General features: G+C 37.8%; 1 protein-coding gene across 1 annotated transcript in view; it reads right to left on the bottom strand.

Moving 5' to 3' along the window:
* The window catches only part of AEBP2 (AE binding protein 2), a 41,300-nt gene that overhangs the window by 5,764 nt on the left and 9,835 nt on the right, over positions 1-25,701 (bottom strand). Inside the window, exons 2-6 of the mRNA XM_063155676.1 lie at positions 17,714-17,921; positions 14,611-14,718; positions 7,052-7,238; positions 1,994-2,118; positions 315-382 (exon numbers count right to left, since the gene is read on the bottom strand). Coding sequence (XP_063011746.1) covers positions 315-382; positions 1,994-2,118; positions 7,052-7,238; positions 14,611-14,718; positions 17,714-17,921 — 696 coding nt within the window. The remainder of the gene's footprint in view (positions 1-314; positions 383-1,993; positions 2,119-7,051; positions 7,239-14,610; positions 14,719-17,713; positions 17,922-25,701) is intronic.

Below are 25,701 nucleotides of genomic sequence, written 5' to 3'. Positions count from 1 at the left end.
AAACTGCCTATTTTACAAGGACATTTTAGCTACTGTCTCTCACGATGAACTGAAACTTGTGACAAAACGCATTAAAAATACAGGTGGAAATTTAACTGAACTGGTATTAGAGTCCAAAGACTTGAAAGTGAAAGCAAAAATCAATAAACTCATTGTTTAATAATTTCTAAACATCTAAATTACTTTTTGAAAGGCATTTTTAAAATATCACCTTTAAGTCAAATATTCACAGGCACAAAATAATTTAGTACCAGTTCACTGATCCCACTGTAAATTTTTCCCCACTTAAAATGTGTCACTAGCAATATACTCACATGTCCTCTGGTGTCCAATGAAGCAAGAGTTTTATTTTGCCAGAATCTTCTTTTCTTTTAGCTATTACCTATAATAAATACAAAATCATAATTTAAACGAAATTACAGATTTTTTTCTCAAAAACTGTTGTTCTTCATGTCCTACTAGACATTCATAGAAAGCAAACTTTTATACTAGTTGAAAGTTGTGTGTCTGCAATAAATATGCTCTGAAGACTTAAAATTTTTTTGCAAAGAACTTAAGTCCATTTAGGTTTTTAAGTGAAAACCACAATTCAGCCAGAAGATGTCCACTTAATCCAGCTTTATTTGGAAATATTCTTATTACGCTCTCTACATTTCCTGCACTGTCCCAGAAACAAAATGGAAATTCCAAGCAAACGTGCATCAGTGGCCTCAAATCAGACATGGAGTTCTGCTGACCTCTTCTGGAAAAAGAAAACAATTTCACACTGTAAACTGTGTTCATCGCAGGCATCTCACTGGATTAATTTACTGCCTTACAAGGTTTCAATATATTGAAACTATGTAACTAGTTAAAATAGTAGTTAAAAATGTGGCCACTGAACTGAAATACCTGAAAAAGCTAAAACCAGAGAACAGTTCAGTGTTTAAATGTTTTAGAGAAATAAGTCAAGCCACTTCAAAAGTTGGGAGTGGCATGACAGGGTACCCTATAAGTTACATTTTTCAATCATTGTAATATCTGTTCCTTAGTTCAGCAGAAATAATTTGGAAAAGATCTTCAATAGAGGCTACAGGTATTCAGCCTTGCAGAACAAGGTGAAATAAGCTTCATGCACACAAAATCTTTTATTTATGGAAAGAGACTGGTAGTTCAAGAGTATGAATCCCACACCAAGATTAAGCTGTAGCTGAAGACATGTCAGTCAGCACTCCTTGTCTGGACTATTCTACCAATTTAAAACCATCCCTCCCCATTTTGTCCCATCTCTTACTTCTTTTCTTCAGTCAAGTCTCCACCTTTTACATGCCCTCATCTCCCAACATGCTTAAGAAAATCTGAGGTTATTCAACTTTTTAAACTTCTGATCCTTCTACCCCAATTCAGTATTTTATCCCCGCTTTGAACTCTTCTAAAATAATACTGATGTCTTTCCTATCCAAACACAAGTTCCCCACTTGGTTCTTGCCTCCTTCCAGCAATTCTCCAGTATTTTGGTGGTAAGTTTATTAAAAGAAAAAAATGAGGATGGGAATAAATTTATTCAGGATTATATCTTTTAAACTGGAGGAACAAAGGGAATAAACACATATTTGAGATCAGCATCTTTACATATTCAATTATACACCAAAAACATTTCTTGTGATAAATGACCACTGCCACTCATGACCATGGAAATGCCATCTGAACTGTGCTCTTATTTAGAAGATAGAACCAATTTTCTTCTGCAACACAAAGTTGCTGTTAGATATTCCCCAAATGGATCAGGAAATGTTGCAATCCACTCAATCTGTGAGCTAGAACAACTACCACCAATACCTCTTAAAAGTTCATTTACTAACAGCAGTGGACAGCTCAACAATACCAAAGAGCCACTATTGCTTATTTCTGATGAAATGTCTACAGCACTAAGAAGAAAACAGAAATCTTTCTGAAAGATTGGATTTTTTAGACACAAAGGTAAACAAACAGAATTCATCCTATAAATACTTACAGTACTATGAAATACAACACTGTGGCCTTTTCCTAAACTTTCTATATGTGCTGAGAGGTTAAAGCAGATGGCTCGATGTCTTATAGCGTCCAGTGTTTGTGCATCAAAGAAGTCATGAGGTCTTGCTGGAAAAAAGGAAAAGAGATCCTTAGTGTTCAACACAGTGAAAGCATTCAAACACATTCAAGCATGTAAACAGGTCTGAAGTGTCATTAGTAAAACATTTATCCTTCTGTCAGCAGCACTACCTTGTCAGAGAACTGCAAACATCATTTTTACTGAGAGGGAGAAATTATTCCTAGAGAAGCACAATTCAAGGTTGCTCAAAACACACTCCCTGTGAATTAAACAGCTATTTCCAAAACTGCAACCACATCCACTCATTTCAGTTTCAATAATGCTGAACAGTCAATTGAAAAACTGCACGCCATTACAAATTCCTTTCCATGTAAAAGTTGCCATTCCATGTTCTTGGACTATTAGTAAACATTTTCTACCCAAGAAGCACAAGCTTCATGCAGCACATATTAACCTTCAATTTATAATGAGTAAAGCACAGCTAACACCCATCTGAGATTTTACAACCAGTATAAAACCAGCAGGCATTATAAAGGCCTTTTCCTATTAGAAAAGGATTTTTACAGTGAAGTGTTTCTTGAACAATAGAAAAATTTTTGAATTTTGATTTAAGGTGTAAAATAAAGTCCATCAATTCTACACTAAAAGTAATTGCACTAAAAAATAATTGCTATTAAGAACATATTTGCATGGTATTAGAAGTATTTCACAGAAAAGTTTTAAAATATACCATATAAAACTGTAAATACATTACATTAGCTGAAAAGTCAGAATTAAAATATTCACATTTTTAAGCCTTACTTGAGAGCAGCAATTTATTAAATAACACATTGAAATTAAAACTAAGAATAGAAACTGGTTATCAACTATGTATTACTCCAAAATCTGCACAAACATTGATTCAAACTTCTGCTGCCTTCATTTAAAGCAGCAGCATTCTCTATTCCTGTATCCATGACTTCCAAATGAACTACAAATTGCACTTGGAGCTAGCACTTGCTGCACTCCTGGGGCTGATTGTTGGTAAGCATTCATCTGTACATGGTGTTCTGTCCCAGCTCCATCTCAGCTGGACACTGCCAATTAGGCAATCATCTCACTGCAATGAGTTCTCACTAAGTGCCAATGCAGGACCCCAGCTCGTGCTGCAGGTGCTCAGTGATGCAAGCATATAAATATTTTATAAATATTTCTGAGGGAGGAAAGGAGGGAAGATGGAAAGAAGGGAGAAAAACCAACAAATTTTTGCTTTCAGGTTTATGCAGCAAATTTCTCCAGGATTTGCAGTGGAAAACATTCAGCAGACTGAGAAGAAAGGGTACAATTTTTCAAAAGTGTGTGAATTATTTATATTATTCTTAAGTGTTAGTATTTTCTATACTTCTTTACCCCAAAATGATTTTGAGAAAATGGATGTAAGTATCTTACTTCGTGCTTAATAATGCAAGTTCCAAGTACACATCAGTTCCTTAAGTCAAATAAATTACATCATCACATCAGTAACCCACCAAATGAAAACCAAGCTCTACATAAGTAATAGAGTCTCATTGAACATTTCATGGACAGAAAGCTTCCTTATCTGTCTTATATTCCTCCTGTGAACTTGATTATCATGCATGCTAATAACTACAGTGTCATCTTTGCAATGAAAAAGCAAGTGACAATATTGCAATCAAGACAGCTTCAGAACAGCAATACTGTGACCTATTTTAGAGGTGCACACTTGCAATATATTTGGTTCTAAAAGCCCCTCTGCATGAGTGAGAGAACATGAAAAAAGGCCACCCAGAAAAGAAAGCAAGCCGGACTCTAATCCTGAATTATTCTGCATCAAAATTCCTAAGACAAATAAGATCTCTACAGCACCATGAATGTGGCCAGTTAAAAGGGTGCCACCAGTAAAACAAGCTTTTATAATAAAAGGCTGATTTTCAAACTTAGAAACACATAAAAACACAAGACGGGACAAAAGAAAAGTGAAACACTTTAAAATGGCAAGATCTTAAAAAAAACCAATTAAGTAACAGTAGAAATTTTCTTTAAAAAGTATCAGTTAGAAGACTGTAGTCTCATCACGTACGGCCACAGTAAAGTCTCATTTTCCATTATACATTCTCTAACAAAAAGGTGCTACCTTCAGATATAAAACAAGAAGCAAATGTATAAATTTGCTGTACTTAAACTATTAAGAATTTATACATGAGGGTGCTTCAGTAACAGCATGTATCAGCCATTAATTGTCAATAAATATTTAGTAATCCTTTTACACCTTTAAAAAAAAGCCAAGGTCTAATAAAGCCATGAGGCAGAAAGAACATACTGACAACATTTTTTTTGTTTCAGAGACAAATTGTTTTGTGCTGAAAAACTGCCAGGTTCTGTCAAATTATTATCTGCAAGTGATTTAAACAGATTGTCCACTATTAAATGGCATTTTGTTTACATCCATATCATTAAGTCCTTGTAAGAGAGGAGAACTTGCAGAGAACCTGGTTACATGTGTTAAACATCTCTCCTTTTGGGCACTTAAAATATCTACATATAAATCTTTCTTAGGTATTTAGCTTTATATACTCTAAATTGAAAATATTTAATGATGTTAAATTGCGTTATTTTGGCTTCCTAGATAAAGGTTTTGCCTGCCCCCATTCTTCTTGTAAAGACAAAACACACAAACTTGCACACTTCACTCTTTAACTAAAACGAAGCTAAGAAACAGACAAGCAAGATTTTATCAGCCCCTTGTCACCTTCAGTTCACCAACAATAATCCACCCAAAGTTTGAAAGGAAAGCTGCCAATACTCAGCATTTGCAGAAAATGCCATCAACTTTGGATACATTTCTGGGTCACATACCCTCTGGAGAAATACATTACAGTAGTCAGTTCCCAATTCAGTTAGAGATGATTTCTGCCCCAAGGCAAAAGTCTACAGCCAGCATTGCATTTGTCTCAAGAGGCAAGAAGATAAGAAATTGCTCAAGCAGCTGTCATTTTTCCTCCTGTGCAACACTTGATCAAGACAGCAGACCATTCAAATACTGCAGTCTGGTCTTTAACATTCACACAATATTTATTATTTCCATTTTTTGGCCATAAATTCATTCATAACTTCTGCAGCAAATTCTTATTACAACTAAAGCATATTAATAGGTGATTTGAAGTTTTAATTATGAAGCTCTGCTATGAAACTTGTAAGTCAAATAATATAATATGATGTTTATCAATTGCTAATAAAATGCCAACCTGAAAAACTACTTCTGCATATAGGGGGTGAAAATTAATTAAGATGCATCAAATCAGCCACCTAACAAAATCAATGTGGAGAAGCAAGGTAACATGCAACTCAGGAACTCCTGAAAATGAGAATTTTCAAGTGACCAGCCTCAGAACTTTATATTTTGAGTAACAGTCAACAAATCATGATGATCCTTTAGGAAGCTGCAATTATCTCAAGATGTCTCTCTCATTACATCGAAGATGCAAAAAGATACTGCAAAGTGAGCCCATAACCCTTCACTGATCAGCCTTCCCTTCTCATTTACCCAGACTTCCACAGCAAAAGGGAAAGCTCTTGGAAAATCAAATTCTGAAAAGGACAGGAACAGTTTTCTGATTTCTTCAAATGTTGAACCAAAACCAGAGGAATTCTTGAAATCTCTACTTTTAAGATGTGTTTCACAATACAATTTGCTCATACATATTTTAAGAATAATAAGAATTTTTAAGGAAACTTTTCAGAATTCCAGAAGATAATGTAACTTCCCAGGACATGCTGGTCTGCATGCAAGGCAGATACATGACCACTGCTTCATAAATTTCCATAAACTTCCTTAAAACACAAGTGAGGTATTAAGAATAAATCACAATTGTGTGATAATGAGTAATCACCTAAGACCACTAGTATGTGAATCCATCATTGCAGTACTATTTGAATAACTGGAAACTGTATTTCCTCACAGGGAGAGAAGGATGGATAAATATGTTATATGTTCTGCTACAGAAGAGTTTTGGAGAGATAAAACTGTGGAATAAAACTTATAAAAAGGTATCTTGTCTACTTTCCAATACTGTAAAATGGATTTTGCACCACAAGTAAAAATACATGTAGTTTTTTCTTCAGCTGTTGACATACCAGCAGAAAAAAATCTAAAGGGTTTTTTAATGTCTCTTCTAAAATGCAGGTGGCAGAATAACACTTTAATATTAGCAAATGGTCAGTTTGGTACTGGAGAGTTGCATCCAAAGCAATTACAGCCCAAAGTGAAATATTACAACAGTTGCCTAATCTTTCCTAACTATTTCTGTAGATTAGAATCTCTATAGAAATTTGATATTTTATTAGTCTAATTCTAGGACAACTCAGGAATCAAACTACAGGTCCAAATGGACTAGACGAGGTACTGGGTAAGTGATGATTTCTTGCTAGAGGAAGCAGTTCTCACTTTAAATGACAAATCACACCTCTCAGCACACTGGTTCATATAAAATTAATGAACAGCAACTATGTGGAGACAGATTAAAAAAACATAGCAAGTCAATTCGGCCCAAAATTAGATCTTGGTTATGCTCATAAAACTGTCATTAGCATAACGAAATGTTGTGCTCAAAAAAGAGCTTATATAACATGCATTTATCTCTAATTTATATGAATCTGCAATCTCTGTCTGAACTTCAGATCTCATTAGCACTAAACAGAACCCTTTCCAACAGTAATACAGTCAGTAAACAAAAAGCAACTCTGAAATGAAAAGCTTCTTTCAATTGGCAAATCCAATTGTTGCTCACAGAAAACTGATCTTTTTTCCTTGACACACAGAGATTTACCCTGAATAGAAACACAAAGAGAATCTGGAATTGTTTTCTTCCCATCACAAGGAATGCCAACCCTACCAGATTCAAATCTGCAGAGAAACCACCGGGGTGAAGAGGAACTTTCACTCCAAGACAAACCTTTCAAGAACTTCTGCGGAACACTTACGTAGTGATCGTCTTCTCTTGTTCTTCAATTTTCTTCTTTTATTCATTCCAGCTTTAGATGGAGATTCCTCTTTGGCCTTTGGCTGGCTGGCAACTTTAGAAGAGTTCTGCTGGCTGAAGTGTGTGGGCACATGACGGGCAAGTCCTCCCTGAGATGCAAAGCTGGCATTGCACCCACCAACTACACACTAGTGAGAAAAAACACAACAACTGCATCAGTGCCTGTGTGGCACAGGAGCTTCGACAGCCTGCTGTGACTTTTCTGCCTCAACTTCCAACACACTAAAGCAAAACCAAATTCTTAATGACCATGCAATTCTTAAAAAGAAAAACAAAAAAAGTATTCTGAAATATGTTTGAAATTTTTAACTCTCAATAATTATTTCATTATACAATATTTTTTATGCCATACTATATTTTTTATTGTATAGCATAAAAATAATCTTGAACAATGCACTAGCAAACTTCCCTCTTCATAGACCAACATTCCCTTGCCTTTCAAAACACTGTTACTGTTTCAACACCTCTCCAATGCTCTCCATCTGGCAACAGTAACATCCTCTAACATGCTCCTTTCTTGTGACAAGGAAGAAGTAACAAATACATCCTTACCCACGTGAAATTTGAAACAGCTCAATGCTCTGTGTAAACGCTATAAAATTCAATGCACAGCTGCCTTACAGTTCTGTCTAAAACTACCTTCAGTCAAGTTGTAGTAACAATTATTTATACATTCATTTTGGGATGCTGCTATTACTTCAGGAGCATTTATGGTAGTTCTCATTTAAAGGAAATGTCCTCTCTCAACAGAAAAATAAGATCCAACAACAATCAAGTAGAAACATACAATGACAGCAGCAACTAAGCTGGTACTGGCTACAATTATTGGTACTTTTATAAGTATCTGATTCATATTTGCAATTATTTTATTTGCAAAAGAAATATTTAAATTATACCACTGGAGAGGGAAGCACAACCCTTTTCTATTGTTCTCTGAGCTTACATGAGTAATAGAAAAGTAATTTTAGAACATGCATTTCATCACTGGCTGCAATTAGTTGTGTATGCATATGATTGATTTTTCTTCTTGATTGGAAGACAAGAAAACAGCTTTAGAACTCCACATGTCCCACTTTTGGCCCCTAAATCCCAACTGTGCTGTTTTTTAACAGCGCTGGCAGAACTGAGAAATCTATTTCTGCCTCAGACTTAGCAATTGGTTTTCCATGATCAGTAGTAAAATACAGTGTCCACAATGAGAAAAACTGTGCTTAATACTTGCTAAAACTAAAAACTAAAAACATGTACACAGATTTCAAGAAAACAACAGGCAAAAAATGAAAGTTCTTCACTTTTTTTTTTGTGTGTTTGTTGTGTTTTTTAAAAGGGAAGAATTCTTAGAGAGAGTTAGAGAAAGTTCTCTATGTAATGAACTAACTCAAATGTAGAATTCCCTGACAAAAAGCTTGAGGAACCCTCACACTGTATTTGTTCCTCCCTGTCTCCCCCACTAATAAGCACCTTAAGAAGTGTGAAGATTTCTATCAAAATCCCCCTCTATGCCTTTTTACCTTGCCCTAAGATTTCCCACATTCAAACAACAGCAATATTGTCTACTTAGATTCTAGTGACTTAGAGTGGAAGAAATCCCAGCACACCTGTGAGTCCCAGCACACTCTGGATGCTGATCCCATTACACTACACTAACACAAACACTATTTTCCTTTCTTTAAAATCTGCACTTGCAGAATCACAGGGTGGTTTGGGTGGGAAGGGTCCTTTAAAAGTCATTCAGTTTCAAGACCCTGCTGTGGGTAAGACCACCATCCACTAAATTAGATTGCTAAACCCCTCAAGCTGACCTTGAACCCAAACCACTTGTTTTTAGGAAAGATTGTTCAACTCCCAATCGACAGATAAGTCTACAAAGCATGTGTGCATCAGTTTAAACATTTTCTCCTCTCCTTTTTGTTGTCCTTGAAATAGCTGTCTTGCCCATAAAGGCAGCTGCATGAAAGTAAGCCACATAATCGAAATTTAGGATTAACTTTGACTAATGTGCTCCTGACTTCAGATTCCAGCTCTTGATCACACAAACACCGTCAGGAAAAAAAACAGCTGGAAACCAGCCTAGATCTTGAAATTCAGTCACACTGAGAAATTAAAATTTTAGTTTTAACAATGCCTGCTATAGGTCCAAAATAACCTAAAGCCTTGGTACAGTGCATGCATTATCATATTCCAAGTTAAATATGGTAACAAAAAGGGAACATCTTTGGGAAAAAAGCACAAACTATGTGTCAGGCACTTTTCTAAAACTTTTCAAACCATAACTGGACTTCTTGTCAGATGGAAAACACTATTTTATGACAAACTGCAGGTTTACTCATGATGTCATAACTTTTTTCTTGTCATGTACAGAGCAAACAATCCCAAATATTCTATATGGATTACCTACAGAAGCTACTGCTAACTTTTCTTGCTCTACCCAAGTTTTATTTTCAAAATCCCTAAACCAACATCCTTAGATCCTCAATATCTGTTACTTGCAACTAGAAATTGTCTTTTTCCAGAAAGCGTATTAATAGTCTACAGCCACAGTACAAAATATTTGCAGAAATTATTACATTCAGATTCTGTGTACTTTGAGACTACCTGATAATGTCTTCAAATAATCAACAGCTGATAGATCAAAGATGACAGAGAATGCCTTTGCAGTAGATAGGAAATAGTAGAAGAGGAGAATGAAAAAATCTTACCTGTTTGTTCTTTTTTTTCTCTAAAATAATATATCCAGCAATCCGTTACTAATGGGTAAAGTCTCTTCTCTCCAAAGATAAAGGAGCAGTTCAGGCTGTCACTTCAGGATCTCTGGACGGTAAGTCACACCAAATCAGCTTCCCACCAGATAATTATATATCTCTAGAGGCCTTCTAATAAATCAAACTCAACTATTATGCACAACTTTGAACCAATCTTGTCATTTTTCCCCCAAAACCTAAATCTCAAAATTTTGCATTGAATTTGAAATACAACAGATTGGGTCCGGATTGGTGGATATGTTACTTCAAGAGAAAGGAAGTAAACATGTAAGAAGTTTAATTTCTCCAGTGTACCCATACCCACCATTATTAATGGGCAGTAATGACCAGTGACTTTAACAAACAGGATACAAAAGTATCTAGCAATGCAGCTTTTTGCTCTAAATTCAAAATAACCAAATCTCCTATTTGTGTTATTCAATGTGTAATTTTTTCTAGTAAATCTAACAGAAATAGTTTAGACATCTGGATAAACTTCCTTATTGTCTCTACATCTGAGTGTTTGGGCAGAGTGCCTTTATATTTTACATCTGCAATGCTCTGACGGACAGAAAATATTCTGCCAAGAGAGTAACAGACATGAATTGCCAATGAAGACTGGAGCTGCTCGCCTGTGTTTTCTACATTTCACCAAGCATTACACTGAGGGTTGTATCAAATGCAGTCACCCCTTCATGAATTCTGGAAGTTACAGGGAGCACCCAACTTCATTTTTAACACTACTTTCTTCCCCCATTTTAAGGAGAAGCCTGCAATGAACCTGTGCACTGCCATTTGTTGTCACTAGCAACATTTACCCCACAGGAGCAGACCTTGCATGATTGCTCTTGAAGAGCACATCCACTGGAATCCATGGGTGGAAGCAGCTGCTAGCACTCCCACATGCATCCTCACAGATTCATTTAGGTTGGAAGAGACCTTTGAGATCATCAACCCCAATCCTAATGCTACATGCAAGTATTATTACCTAAATTTTTACTTTAGTTTTATTTTATGCAATTATTCTGCATAAAATCTCCCACTATTTTGTGCTCGTTTGCCATTTGTCCTTTCATTGTGCTCAACATCTAAGAGCTCATTTGATGTGTCTTCAAGTAACCTTCAGTGCCAAGTAATACTTGATTAATTTAATCTTGCCCCTACACCAGAAACCATGCTGGAAAACACAGGTTGTCACAACTCCCTTAACTATTCCAATACTTGTAGCAGCCAAGTTAAGGACAAGAAAGATGGAATATCTTAATATTCACTTCTTTTCAACTTGCCAAGGGCAGTTTGTTGAAACCAGGATGTTTTCTGACTCAGCAGATTATTCCTTTACATCCTGTCTATAAGGTCTGAGAGCCAAGTTCCTGAACCTTCAACAGGACCAGCCCTGTATGCTGATGATAATCCACAATATTCCACTGGTTTCTAAAAAGCTGCAAAATTGTGCAGTAAGAGATCTAAAAAAGAATAATGTTGAGGGTTTACTCTCTCAACTCTCAGTAAAATCATGTACAATATGAGCATACTAAATGTCTTTGGAAAGAATACCTATATTCAATGAATGTCCACAATGACAAAAAATATGAAAAAGACTGGCTAAAATCAGACTGTGAAGGAAATTACTCAGAGAGGAGCTGGATGTACACTACCAAAATATTGCTCCAAAGAAAAAAGGAGCTAGCATGACAACAGTCTCAAAAATAGGTATCCATAAGGAAATTTACCTTTTCTGTGCATATTCTGTGCAATATTCATGATGAGAGGGACATACTAAGCCACACAACCAGGAAAAAAAGGAAAAACTCATGAAGATATGAACCATTTTGCCTTTGCAATTTCATTTCTGTGACAAATGAACTGCACAGTCACATGGCTGATAGGAATGAATGGAAAGGGCAGGTAAAACCCACAAAGACCTTCCAATAGGAAAGCAGAACAGCTCATTTAGAGCTGAATGGAGCTTTTAGTCAAAGGACAACTCCATGTGTATCACAAAAAGAGATAATTAAACCCAAAATGTGCAACTACATAAAATGAGCCCATTTGCAAGCAAAAGGGGAGCTGGACAGGGATATATCCTTCTGTGCCAAAGGGAGTTATGTTTGAGACGGTCTCCAATGCTTCTCAATTTAAGAAACTACATTTCTCTCTTCTTCTCACTAGAAATGTAGAATATATCAACCTGTGATATACTTATTACTCTCTTCTGGTCACTGTTTAATTTACCTTTCCAAAAGTAAGATTTCCAATTTTCTAGTTGTCATTTTCCTAGCTAAGATTCTTTGTTTTTCTTTAAAACATTCTAAATAGCAGTTCTTCAGACAACAGCACAGAGCTGTACTATTTCCATTACCACTTCTTACAGCTTTCCTCAAAAGTCCCAACATTATTTTTCAACTGAAACACTGAATGATTACTTCCTGCAAGTTTTCCAAAATGAAAGATTCCTTCCTTTTATGTTAGGATTTCAGTATACCGTCATGAAGTTTCATTTGCAATTTAGGTTTTGGGAGATATTTTGTCTGCAGTAATTATGAAGAACAGGTCTTTAAATCAACTCTGACTTTAAAAAATCTGGCTTTCCCTGAAAGGTGAGCAATTAAGATTTATGAGACAAGCTAAATGCACAAAATGGACACACTGGCTCCATTTTTGACTGGCTGCCACAAAACAATTAATAAAAGTCTGTTCTTGGACTGGTCAAGACTAATATCCAACACTTCAAGTGTTTTTTGTCTCAGAGTAGATTTCTAAAGTTAGCATTAAAAAAAAAGAAGCAGCAAATGAAGGAAAGGAGCCAGCTAATTACTAGATTGCCATCACAGACACTCACATACTTGGCTACCTCATGTGAGCCCTGAAGCTTATTTCAGCATAAATGACAGGGGAACAAAAGATGTTACAAAATTCTACTCAGACCACAATTATCCTCCATTCAAAGCTCCCAGGAACAGATTGAGAAATACAGGGATAAAAAACAAACAGAGGGACTCCAGACAACAGTATGAAAAAATGCTGCAGTGACACACATTGAGCCAGGATGATTAACTACTGCAACCCTCCAATGTTTTGTTCTTTCCCTCAGTAGCACCAGAAAGGACAGAAAATCAGCTGGTGAAACAACAGATATTGAACACAAGATGATTATTATCAGTGGACAATTTTAGAGCTCTAGCTGTAACCAGCCTAGCCAAAAACCTCAGTTTTGCTAGGTAAGGCCGACACTCAGAAATAGTACTGCTTTCTGAGCTATGGCCACCTCTTCAACCCAGTGTCTCTACAATTGAGTTCCTTTCATCTAGACCAAATAAGAAGACAGATTAAGCTATTAAAGGACTTTTATCCAAGAACAAAGCTTGCCATTACACTTTGAGTTAGACAAAATATTTAATTCCAAAATAGAGAAAACCTAAGGTACAAGTTTCCTCTGGTAACTCGTGGTTGCTTTCTTTACTACTACTACTGCTACTATTACCACTATTATTAATAATTATAATATTAATAATCAGAGATTAGGATTTAAGATTAGATCAGTTCCTGGCACAACCATATCTGCAAACTTGCAGGGATGTATGATCCTTATGCTATCCTTCCAAGAAACTCATTCCTTCAAACACAGGCTACGATAACCTCAAAACTCATTTTCCTGTGGTTACTTTGAGTCAGAAATTTTCAGTCTAAACTGCACAGTTCAGTATGGAAAAAAAAATCTGTTTGGTAAAAAAGTCTTTTTCACATGCAATGCACTATTTTTACTCTTTTGATTTTGAGTTTAATTTAGTTTTGTTTTCTGTCATAACTATTATTAAAACCTATATAGAAAATGTAACTACAGAAAGAAACTCTTGTAACAGAAAAGTGCTTTTAGTAATAAAGCTGCCTTAAAATATATTTTTTACAAAGTGGAAGATTTTACCTGAGGAGAAAGAGAAGAGAGGGAAGACAGGGACTAAAACTTGGTGAGGTTAGGGATGGGAGAACAGGAGGCATAAATTGCTACCTAAACTCAAAAGAAACCCCAAATCCTATTTAATTTTCATATCCTACATGGCAGAACTTCAGTCTGAAGTAGTGTGGGTGGGACTTACCATCAAGTGATCCAGGACTGACAGCTATGAACTGCCCCAACTGTATCCATAAGAGGATGAAGCAGCTCATTAATAACGGATTGGTGGATATGGGAATGATAAACACTACTATACCTAGAATTGCAGGTACAGATTAAGGGGAGAAAGAAAGAGAAAGTTAGAAAATACTGTGCAGGAAATACACTCAGGTCACTGGTCCTGCATTTCTGACTTCCTTATTCTGTTCACAGAATGAACCACAGTCACTGCCAGTGTTTCCACTGAATTTAACAAAAGCAGCTCTTACTCAAGCAGGAATGTCACCATCAGCCACGATCCAAAACTCAATGTGCAAGTGTAAATTATGAGAGAAAATACCTCACTGTTACAGTGCAAGCAGCTCAACCTCAAAATGCACAAACCCCCTGAACTTCAGCACTATTTACTCTTACACTCCCTGCCATTTATAGATTAAAAGAAACAGGGACAGAGAAGCAATAAGAGTTTTTTCACCTGCTTTTGTAGAACAGGACTTTTGGGTACTATTACTGTAAAGAAGAAAGCTCAAATCACTTTTCTTCAGCTCACTCCAGTGATAGTATTTTTGAATTAACATACTGTATTAGGAAAAATAAAGAGAATTTTTCTAAAAATGAGATAATGTATGTTACAATGAGCCTTACCTTGAAAGGTTTGTCCCCACTGTGTGTCAGCATATGCCTCTGCAACCAACTTTGACTTGTTGAAGGTGTATTATATACTTTGCAACCTTTCCACAAGCAAACAAACACCTAATAGAGCAAAAACGTGAAAAGTTTACACAAGTCAGAGAGAACAGTAAATAAAAAGCACATTAGCAAAGAAGGCTGTTTTTACAATATCTCAGAACACTTGAAAGAATTTTGAACAATAACCATTTATTTTGAAACACACTTCTCATATCTCACCCAGGAAAAAATAATTACAACTCCAAGTATTCAGTAAGAACAGGTCACTGGAAGACAATACCAACAGACAGATGCTCCTGCAGATAAACACAATCAAGAGCAACAGGGTCTGCTGTATTTGCGTTTGCACTCAGTATCTGTATCCACCAGATGTGGAGTCAGAACATTTTTAAATGAAAAAATTTGCATTTTCATGGTAGTAGTTACAGAAATATAATTATTTGCTCTCCTAAGCAATTAAGTTATTTCTTGAGCATGAAAAAGTAAAACCTCTTAATTGCAATGCCATCTATCTACTGGAGTTTTGTATTCTGGAATACCAGATACTTCTAGTTAGGGCCTTACATTCAATTCCTGATGCAGGAAGCTACCAATTCTCATAGGATTCAAAATCTATGGCTGTTTTGTGATTCCAGTGTACAGAACAATCACGTGCACAATAGTGCATTAAGGGGAGCAGAACTTACTCATGCTGCTTTTCTCTCTCTCATTGTGTTTATCTGTAACTGAGGGAATAAAAAAGCTCAATGAACTTGCCTTTCATTAGAATTTCCTCAACAGGTCTGTGGGTGAAGGGAGGTAAAGCCCTAATTTGTCACAGCAAAGAAAGTTCCCAGGAACAGCACTGTTCATAACACAGGTTTTCAGAAATGCAGGAAACTAATTGGATTTCAGTTTCTTGTTCTCTTTTGAAGAATAAAACCCCCTCACCCTTCAAAAGATGTTATTTTCCAAATGAAAAAACAGCCACAGGAGTTCTGCGTTCTTGCTGTACAATAGATCCATAACCAGCTTTACTCAGACAAAGCTGGAAACCCCTCAGTGGCTGGGACTGATCCACACCCACTGACACAAGGCCCAAGTCCCTGAACCTCTGGGGTCTGTCGCTCCTCAGTTTTGAAATCCCCTCAAAACCACAGAACTGGGATTTCTGAGATTTCTGAGATTTCTGGCTCTGCAGCAGCTCCATAAGCGTGCTGGCATTTCCAGCAGCAACTGCAGACTGCAGGGCACTTGGCAAAGGTGTTACTGGAACTTACAGATGGGGGAAATACAAGGACCTGGCTTTGCAACCACGGGCCAGAAGTCTACACAAGGCAGCTTGGGAACCCAAGAAGCTGATCCCAAAATATTTCTGAAATAACATCTTTCAAAAGGAAAACTGTTTTGTCAAAAAGCTTCCCAGGCTCATCATGGATGCATCTGGTTTGGAGTGAAGCCATGACCCCGGTATTAGCTGGAAAAAGTACATTTTACCATGCACAGATGTTTATCCTATTCCTTTCCATTCTCAATAAGCAATTACTTAACCCCCACTTTTCCTCAAATGTAGAGCCATTGCAGTTAAGTAAGGTCTGAAATCCCGTGAAAAGCAGGAGACAATTTCCAACACACTTGAACACCTCACCGGCAGGTGGCAGACAAATCCCTGAAACAAACCCATAGGACACATCCCCCTTCCACAGCCCTGCCTTGGAACTTGCCAAAAAATTAACTCCAGTAGGGGCATTCAAAAGTGCGAACTCAATGCAACACTTATTAGACACTTTGTGCTTCCAACAACCTCCTCTTTCAAATATACAAATATAGTCCAATATTTTCTAAATAAAAATATCCACAAATCACGTCACATGAAATGTTAAGTGACAAGAAAGAAAATACAGGGAAAAAAACCCAAACCAAAATCTGCAAAATCTTCCAGCCCCTTTTAAAGAAATGTAAAGGATAGGATAACGAAGATCCAAACACACCTTATTCATTTCACTGTTTCATGCAGGTTTCATGTAACACCTTTATACACCTGTGGACAGAACTCAGGAATCATCTCATGGGTGGCTAAAAAGCCACTACACTGGATGGATGATTCTGCTCAGATACTGGACTGAAAAAAGCCATCAATTATGAAACTGAAAAGTTCGATCATGCCAAAAAATATTATCTAAATACAGTCAGAGTCACAGCTGTCTCAGTGACATATTTACATAATAAATTATTTAAAGTAATGCAAATTAGCATTTTATTTAAGTTTTTTATTCACTGAAGATAAAGTGCAACAGCTTAACATTTTCCTTCTGAAGAACTGACAGGGCAAAAAGTCAAAAGATAACAACTATTCTACTTTGAGAACTGATATTATCTCTCCCAGAAATTGAAGAGCTGCAACACACAGTGCCTAAAGCAGGCAGATTGCTTGTGCTGGATGTAAAGGTAGTTTACATGATATATTCCAGACATCAGAGGTAATTTGGGAGCTTGAAGATGGGAGGTAGTTAAGTACAAAGTTGAAATTACTCTACTTGAAGATGTTTTTAAACATTAAAATTGAGACCAATTATCATCTGACCAGGGATTAGACTGGAATTTACATGTTTATATACGCAACTCAATTAAAAAAAAAAATTAGATGCAATTATATAGAAGGCAAACTTGCCATCAGTATTACACACAGAGCTGTTTCGTTAAGACTTTGTACTCTTGAGTCAGTGTTACATCTTCCCTTCTGGACATTCGGGATGGATTTTACCTGCAGTGAAACTCCTTTGGTAACAGTAATTAAGATGTGACTTCACCTGAGTTCACATGCAGGAACAGGTACACTAAGAGTTTGAAGAAAATGAATTCCAAGTGTAAGCACTTCAGGGATATTGAAATCAACACACTATCAAAACTCTGGAAATCTCAATTTACTGAAAATAACTGACTATATTTTTCAAGTTAGGCCACTAACTTTCCTGCCACTAGCTAGAAAAAAGGAATTTTGAAACAAAAGTTGGTGCTGTCATTCAAGAGCAAAATATCAGCAAATAAGCAAGAAACGAAACCCAAAGGTAACACCAACCCCTCCTCGCTGCCCATCCACGTGTATGGAGCGAATGTGGTCGGCCAGGTCCGGGCTGGAGCTGAAGCAGGCGTGGCAGTGATCCCAGCAGCAGGTATAGGCAATGCTCTTGGCAGAGGAGGCAGCAACTCCCTGCCCGTTCATCATCACCGGCGTGGAACGCCCGCTGGAAATTGTGCTGTCTACGTCCATGATAGTGCTGCTAATGCTGCAAGACAAAAAAAAACAAAAAACAAAATCAAAGTTTGTATTTGTTGCATGTTAACAGAGTGATAGTGCTGCTAATGCTGCAAGACAAAAAAAAACAAAAAACGAAATCAAAGCTTGTGTTTGTTGGATGTTAACAGAACAAATCCAAACTGCAGCTCTTTTGTGCTGCCTACATCCATGATAGTGCTGCTTATGCTGCAAGACAAAAAAAACCAAAAATGAAATCAAAGTTTGTATTTGTTGCATGTTAACAGAGCAAATCCAAATTGTAGCTCTTTTGTTTCAGATCTATTTAGACAGGTTGGAAAGAAAACCTTGCACAAATTCAAATTTATTATTTATAATATATATGGTTCATTGCTTCATTAATAAATGTACAGTTAGGAAACAGCTACTATTATCAACAGTGTAACTGCTTCTGCTCACTGGGAACAAAAGGGAAAAATGGAAAATCCTGCATATATTGAGTCCAGCATCCCCTGCCAACACTAGAGCCTTAAGAAGAATACAGCACTTCAGTTCTACTCAGGGTTTAAAGCACTCCCACATGGACCCAGCATAGTTTCCCTCGTGTGCATGGTCTAAACTGTTTGTTTTGGTTTTGCAAAACGTTTCCAGAGGCCAGAATCAGCAGAGGAAATCTGTGGCCAGCAGGGGTCACTTCCATCAGCCTTTCTGCTCTGTACCTCAGCAGATAGAGACAAGCATCAAATGGATCAGAAAAAACTTGCAGAGATCATGCTCTTTCCCTGTATAAGCATAAACTATGGAGATGGATGTTCTTCCTCAGTAAATACCTACTGATACACCTTTTTTTATCTTGGTAACCTGCTCAATTGCCATGAGGGCCTTTAAGTTTTTCTCTTCCACAAAGCCACAGCATCACAGAACAGCTCATTTTTGACAGAACCTCCAAGACCAGGTAGTGAAATTTGCTCAAACAGGAACGAATGAGATCAGCTTGCCTGTGTTGTTGTCCAGTGGGGTTGTCAACGGGTGTGTTCAAAGGCTGGCATTTCTGCTATTTCTGAACAATTTTCTCAATGGCTGACTAACCTTGTTCTGGGGGAGGGAGGAAGTTTCCCAACATCTCATCAGAATTTCCAGTGCTGCAACTTCTGTCTCTTGTCTCTCATCCTTGGCAGCTGCAGGGCTGAGATGACTCTGCCTCCTCCATTTTAACCCTCCCTATCAGATCACAGAACACAGAAAAACCCTGCCCTCCTCCTCCCAAAACTGAACACACGCACTCAGCCTCTCCATGCTCAGGATTTGCTTCAGCACCCCAACCACTTTGGAGAGCCTCCACCACATCCTCCCACTACAACTGGGATGTGTTCAACTATTCTGCTTTTAAGGTACAGGTGCTGCTCCTTATTTTGACCATCACTGTTTACATGCCCAGTACTGTCTATAACACACTGAGATGAATGACAGAAAAACCACCATTAATCAAAATCTGAAGATACCATTAACATGTTTGCTCCTCTGCTGTAAGAGTCTCTACTACTGACTTCTCACATTATCTGCATCTTTCTGAAACACTACAATGCTAGCAGGTTTTTTCTGTGACAGATTTTAAAATAATCACAGATATTTGCTTTGTTTAGATTTCCCATTCTCACCCACCATGTAGATTCCAGTGCTTTTATCAATAAAAAGAGACTTGCCTTAGTGTAAACAACAGATTCCCTTTAGCAATGCTCCCAGTTACAAGTTTTAGTTTTAACTACCCTGGGTAATTTGGTTTCATGAACCAACACTTATCTCAAGAGATACCAGCAATATAACAAATCCCAACCACAGAATCCTTAAAAATCATCCTCCATTCCATCTGTTATTAAAACTGACCAACTATTTCAGGCCTTTGTCTTCCAAATTAAAAAGAAAGATACCTTTTAAACACCTTTTTGCTTTAACGAAGGTATATCAAATACAGAGTTCCTAAATGCTACACCAACACCACATGCCTTTCTTCGACCGCCCTCCCAATTTCAAACAAGGTGTAATAATTTAGAAGGCATAGCTCCTACCCATGGAAGCCATACAGGCTATTTGCTGCTACACAGCCAATTTCCATGTGTCCACTATCTTTACTTTCTTCCCCTTTCTACACCCTGAATACACAAAGCTTCCCATGCTCCCTCCCCATGTCTCACTTCCTTCCCCAGTAATATTGATTCCTTTTATGACATACAATCAATCTCCCAATCTGTCACTAGCAAGTAAAAAAGTATTCCACTGGCCCCAAGCTGAAGCTCCCAGCCCCATGAGCATTAAGAGCCACTAACTACAGGCACTGTAACAGCATTTTAGGATCCCTGGAGGAAATTGTCAGAAGCTTTATCAGCAAAACCTGTTGCAAGTAATCCTAATTTTTCCACTGTGCCAGGCTCACAATAGATGCAATTATGAGACTGACATCTTCTACTTCCTCAACTGATGCCTAGGCCAAAAAATGATCCCAAAAATAAAGCCTGTAAAACTGTACTGTGAAAGCAAAATTTATCCATAATGTCAGAAAAACTGAACAATTCATTACAGTTAATTGTGCCACCAACTCACCTCCCTCTCAGTTTAAGCTATCCAAATGCAGCTTTCTCAAAACCACACTTGGAAGCAGGTTTGGACACACAGAGTGGCACAGAGCCCAACCACTTCTGCCACAGACAGAGCAGTTACACGGATCAGTGGTCCCGACAGGAAGCTGCTCAGCCAAGGATGGCAAAGCACTGCACACACAGCACTCGTGCAACAGCTGCCTCACACCAGCTCAGCTCCATAAATAACCCCGCCTTTCCCACAGCTGAAAGGTACCAAAGGAAACTGCTTCCAAACACTTGCAAGGAGGAGTTCGAGCTTCAAAGCTATTTCCAGTCAGTACGAGTTTCTACACCCACAGCCAGCATTAGGGCTGCTCTCACACACCCCACAAACACTGCAAGCAGATTTCTGACTGAGAGGATATGTTATGCTGCTGACCACAGGCAGAGTATGAGAGTATTGAACAGCTGCCTGGGTTTACAGTCTGGTCTCATGTGGGAAAGCAATGAGAAAACATAACCCTGAACAAGTTCTGTGAAAGCATTTTGGGGCAGGGGAAAATTGCACGCTCACACAGGTGTGTGGTTTCTCCATTCCACAGGCATGAAATCCACTTAATTCCTCTAAGAGGAGATAAAAAAACCCCTGAAAATTATCAACCAAAACCATGACAGTTTAGTTCACATTGCCAGTGCAGTGAAACATACCTTGACACAAAATCACAGGTCTCCAATTTTACAGCCTAAGGAACGCAAATGCTTAGGCTTTGTGGTTTTTTATAAGCTATCTACCTTCTTCTGGAGAAAAACATGTAAAAATCAACTGATCCCAGCAAAAGCTATCATGACAAGTGGGGTTATTAATGACATAAGAAACCAGTAACAAGCTAATTTAGTTATTACTGTTTAAATGTTTGCTGGGTTCAGGTTTAATAGCCTAAGTGTTTGCTAAGGGCTAACAGATTAACACGGTATCAAAATTTTCTATCAGAGGAACTGGAATAAAAAAGGCTGCCCACAGCACTTCAACCAAGTAGAAGAATATAGAATTTGAAAACTGAGAATGAAGTGCTACACTGAACTATGATTCTATAAGCTCTTCAAAATCCTGTCTAAAAACGGGAAAAAATATAACTCTAATCCAGTTGAGCAAAAACAGCTTAAAATGCCCTCCTTCCTTCCAGAAACTCACTGCCCTAGCCATTTCTTCTCTAGTACCTGTTAAATAAAAATGCAGCACACATTGTTTTTGTTTCCTCTTCTGTGCCTCCAGAACCAGCCTATTTCAGGTGATCAGGTGCCTCCCAGTACTAAGAAATCTAGAATTAGTTTCTGCCTCACTGAGCAAGTTCTGTCCCTCACTAAAGAGGCAAAGGCTGCAAAGAGAATCTGTGAAAGACCAGTGCCCAGCACAGCTCAAGTGTGTGTAGTTTTCTCTTTCTTACACTGAGAAAATATCAGGAAGCTTTTCAGAGAATAGTCTGCAGTGTATGTAACATCAAAGACACTGACTTGGGCGGTCTCTTGACCTGCCCATTTCGAGATGAAGCAGAAAGATAAGTTTTACAGTCAGAGCTGTGGCTGCTACTAAGTCTCTGAAGACTTAACTGCAACACTGTGTCTGTTAGAGCTTGCCAATTCACCCACTTTTTTGTTTCTCAGAATTTCACTAAGGGGCTGAGGGCAGGACACAAGCAAATAAGATGTGTGCACAGATACTCAGCCCAAGATGGGCTTGGACTACAGAAAAAGAGTGTGCACCTTTCAGTCCATGACTGGGGCTTTTCAATCCAATACAACTTTGTATCTGCTTGGGATGATCTAACAGAGGGAAAGGTTCCTTTACAAAGGGAAGGTAGTAATGGAAATTACACCCTTCTTTCTCACCCCAAATCCATAAAGCCTACATGTGGGAAAATAATAATGTGCATAAGAGGAGAAAACAAAGTAAGAAAAGCACAGACATCCTGGTAATAGAACAGAGACACTGAAACAGATTTTAGCTAAGTTCAAGCAAGTCTCTCTGCCCATTGCTAAGTCCCTTTCTCGCAGGCAGGGGATCTGTTTGAAGCCTGCCTGCCACTATCAAAGCAGAATGACACGAGCAGAACGGAGGCGCTTGTGGCATTCCCCTCCTGCCAGTGACAGACAGGTCTGGGTTTGCTCCCAAGCTGTAGGCAGGCTCCAGCTCCATTGTAATGGATCTATAGACCATGGCCTGATGAAGAACATTAGACATTTGAGTTTCAGAGTTCAGCTCAGGGGTCATCCCAAACAATAGAGCATCAAAAACAGGCACTGCTGGAGAGAGCCTGCATACACAATAGCAGTTTTTAAGAAGCTCCATTCAAAAGGCTGACTAATTACTAAAATTTAGAACTGTTACAGCAAGCACAACATGATCTTGGAGCTTATGTTGTCCCTATTTTCAACCTAATCGAGCACCTGAATCGACTTGATGTAAAAATCACAGATCTAGAGGCAAGAACTGAATGCCTTTCTGAAATGCCTTACTAAACCCACACTTCATTTCACCAAGTCTGCAAACACTGGCAGCATCTGCCAAATGCAGCAAGGTAGAACTGAAAACAAAATCTTCTCAGAGGGGTCAGACATTTTTCTCTCCTCCTACAAATTTTCCCTCTACCAAGAGATCAACAGCTTAGAAACAATAGTGACATTTAAAATGTGTTCATTAAGCAAAACCGTGCAAGCTTAAATAGAGGAATCATTACCTCAAAGGCATTGTTTCAGGTCTTATTTTTACCTGTACTTATTTTACCTGTGGCTAGAAATAATGCAGTCTTCATTATCAAGAACATTAAGGTATTTTTAGTAGCACTTTCATGTTAAAAGGTTAGTGCCTACACAATTAAATGCGTCTAGCTGGTTCCTTCAGTTCAAACTCTATTTAAAACAACCCTGAAACGAAAAATAATACCTAAAAACTTGTAAGATGCTGCTAGTCATTTTCACAGAAAACAAAAAGCATTTTTCAAGCACTTTAAATTCTGGATTATTCTGTTCCTTTAAGGATCTGAAAAAAACAAGCCACTGACCGAGTTTTTTTAATGTGGATATTTTCTATAGAGAAAAAAACGAAATCCAAATTATTCCCAATTTAAAATGTACAGATTTTAAACCACATATTATACACCTGGGCCCTAATTTTTGTGTACATTTAAATGTGAATAAAAATACAATGAGACTATGATGTAATGCATTAAATAAAATGGTATACTGCACATCACTGCTGACACACATATGGCTCTCCAAGGAGAGTTTCCTCACTATTCCAAGTAATTCCTCCTATTGAATTTAACGAATGAAATGTCCAAAATTTATTCTTTCCCTGATTTTCTTAATCTTCCAGAAAAACAGAGAGGAGGAGGATTAACATCAAAAAAACCTGAAAGAACAGCAAAATAATTTCATTTTTAGTTTGCACCAAGTCCCATTAGCAACCATCCACTTGAAGGGAGAGCAGAGCCAGGCACCGAACACATGCAGAAAAGCCCAATCAATTTGCTATTATACTTTTAATGTCTGCTAAACACAGTCCCTGTAGACCTTAACTGAAGCAACCTTCCCTGAGGCGAAATGCAGCCCCAACAGATGGGCCTTACAGCGTGCCCCCGAGGGTCAAGCAGCAGCGCTTCAGCCCGATCAACAGGAGCTCATCTGGGGCACAGCACCTCCACCCGAGCCTGCTCCCAGCCCCACACGCTCCGTGCACGAGGTGACCGAAGCACCCCGCTCAATTCAGCTGACACCAAACCATCCTGACAGATCCTCTATGCAAAAACCTCGCCTTGGAAAGCATCGAATTAAAAATGAACAGCAATTGCAGCGAGCACACGCTGCAGGGCGGCTGAAAGCAACACTGCTGAGCAGACATCGAGCTGCACACTACTGCGAGTTTTGAGAACAGTTTCTTCTGAAATACACTGATAGTCCGGCCATGAAACATCAAACCAGCCGATTGCCTCCGAAACCAAATGCTACAAACCTTACTGGAATTAAGTAAACAGGTTAAGGATTAAAAAACAAACAAATAAACAAAAAAAAAAAAAATAAATACCGTGCTGGTTTCTTTCCCTTTTACTAGTCAGAGAAATACTCTGTCATTTCCCCTTACAGCTGCAGCTACATTGGTTTAATCCATGAAGGAAGCTTAAGAAATAAAACGGAACTGTTACAGTCAGGTAAAAATAAACCTCACAATAATGGGAACAGTGTGAATGACAGTCACATCTCACAGCAACTTCAAGGGTTAAAACCTAGAAATCAACAGAAAAGCTTTTACCACCTGCAAGACTAAATCACAACTAGGTACTAATCCCAAAAGAAAACAAACAGCACCAACTGCAATCATTCAATTACAAACACCAAGTCAAAACAGAAACATTGAAAGAAAATAATAATGACATGCTTAGTGACATCCCCCAGCAGCTCATTATTTTTATTTCACTAAGGAAACTCGAGAGTGAAAACAAAAACTTCACAATTTTCCCTGCTACTTCTATTACTTTCCAAGATAAGAGGTGGAAAATTGTGGTGTACGGCTCTGGCCAATGGACAAGTTCCACAAAAACAACAGCTTTTCAACACCACCAAATTCAAAGCAATTTGTGCTCACTATTTCCTAATGCAATTAAAGATCCAGTGAAGATAAATCCTCACGAAACCTCAAAATTATCTAATTATTAACCCTCAGCTCCCATCATTGAGAGGAGGATCTTTCACCTGTCCCATTTTAAAATATTTCCATCAATTCCAAACAGAGGAGCCAGACATACAAATATTAATAACAGATTATATTAGTAACATTAGATTTTTGTCTCCTAAACAAAAGCAGAGGAAGAATAAATTCCTATGTTTTTGTAGTAAGATTTAATTTTTGCTGACATTCAATGAGTATCAAACAAACTTTAATGCCAATGTCTTTGGGAGGCCACTGTCAGAACATCTGCATGGGGGTACCAGTACACAATAAAATGCCCAAGGAAATTACACACAGGTGGCCAAGGAGATTTCAGTTCTTCTTTTGGCTGTATGTTCTCCAAATAATCATGCCAATTTAAAAGTAAGATTAAAACAGAGCTCCCAAAACATGAGCAATCACCACGAGACAGCAAAGTTCGAGATTTATCTCACCTTTTTTTGTTCCTCTGTCCATCTTTGGCAAATTTCATATTTTATGACGCATCTAGATTGGTAACAGATAAACTCCTC

This window comes from Melospiza melodia, chromosome 4 (assembly GCF_035770615.1).
Source record: "Melospiza melodia melodia isolate bMelMel2 chromosome 4, bMelMel2.pri, whole genome shotgun sequence".
In the NCBI taxonomy this organism is placed as follows: Eukaryota; Metazoa; Chordata; class Aves; order Passeriformes; family Passerellidae; genus Melospiza; species Melospiza melodia.
Note: the sequence above shows the minus strand (reverse complement) of the source record. Positions and strands in the feature narration are given on the sequence as shown.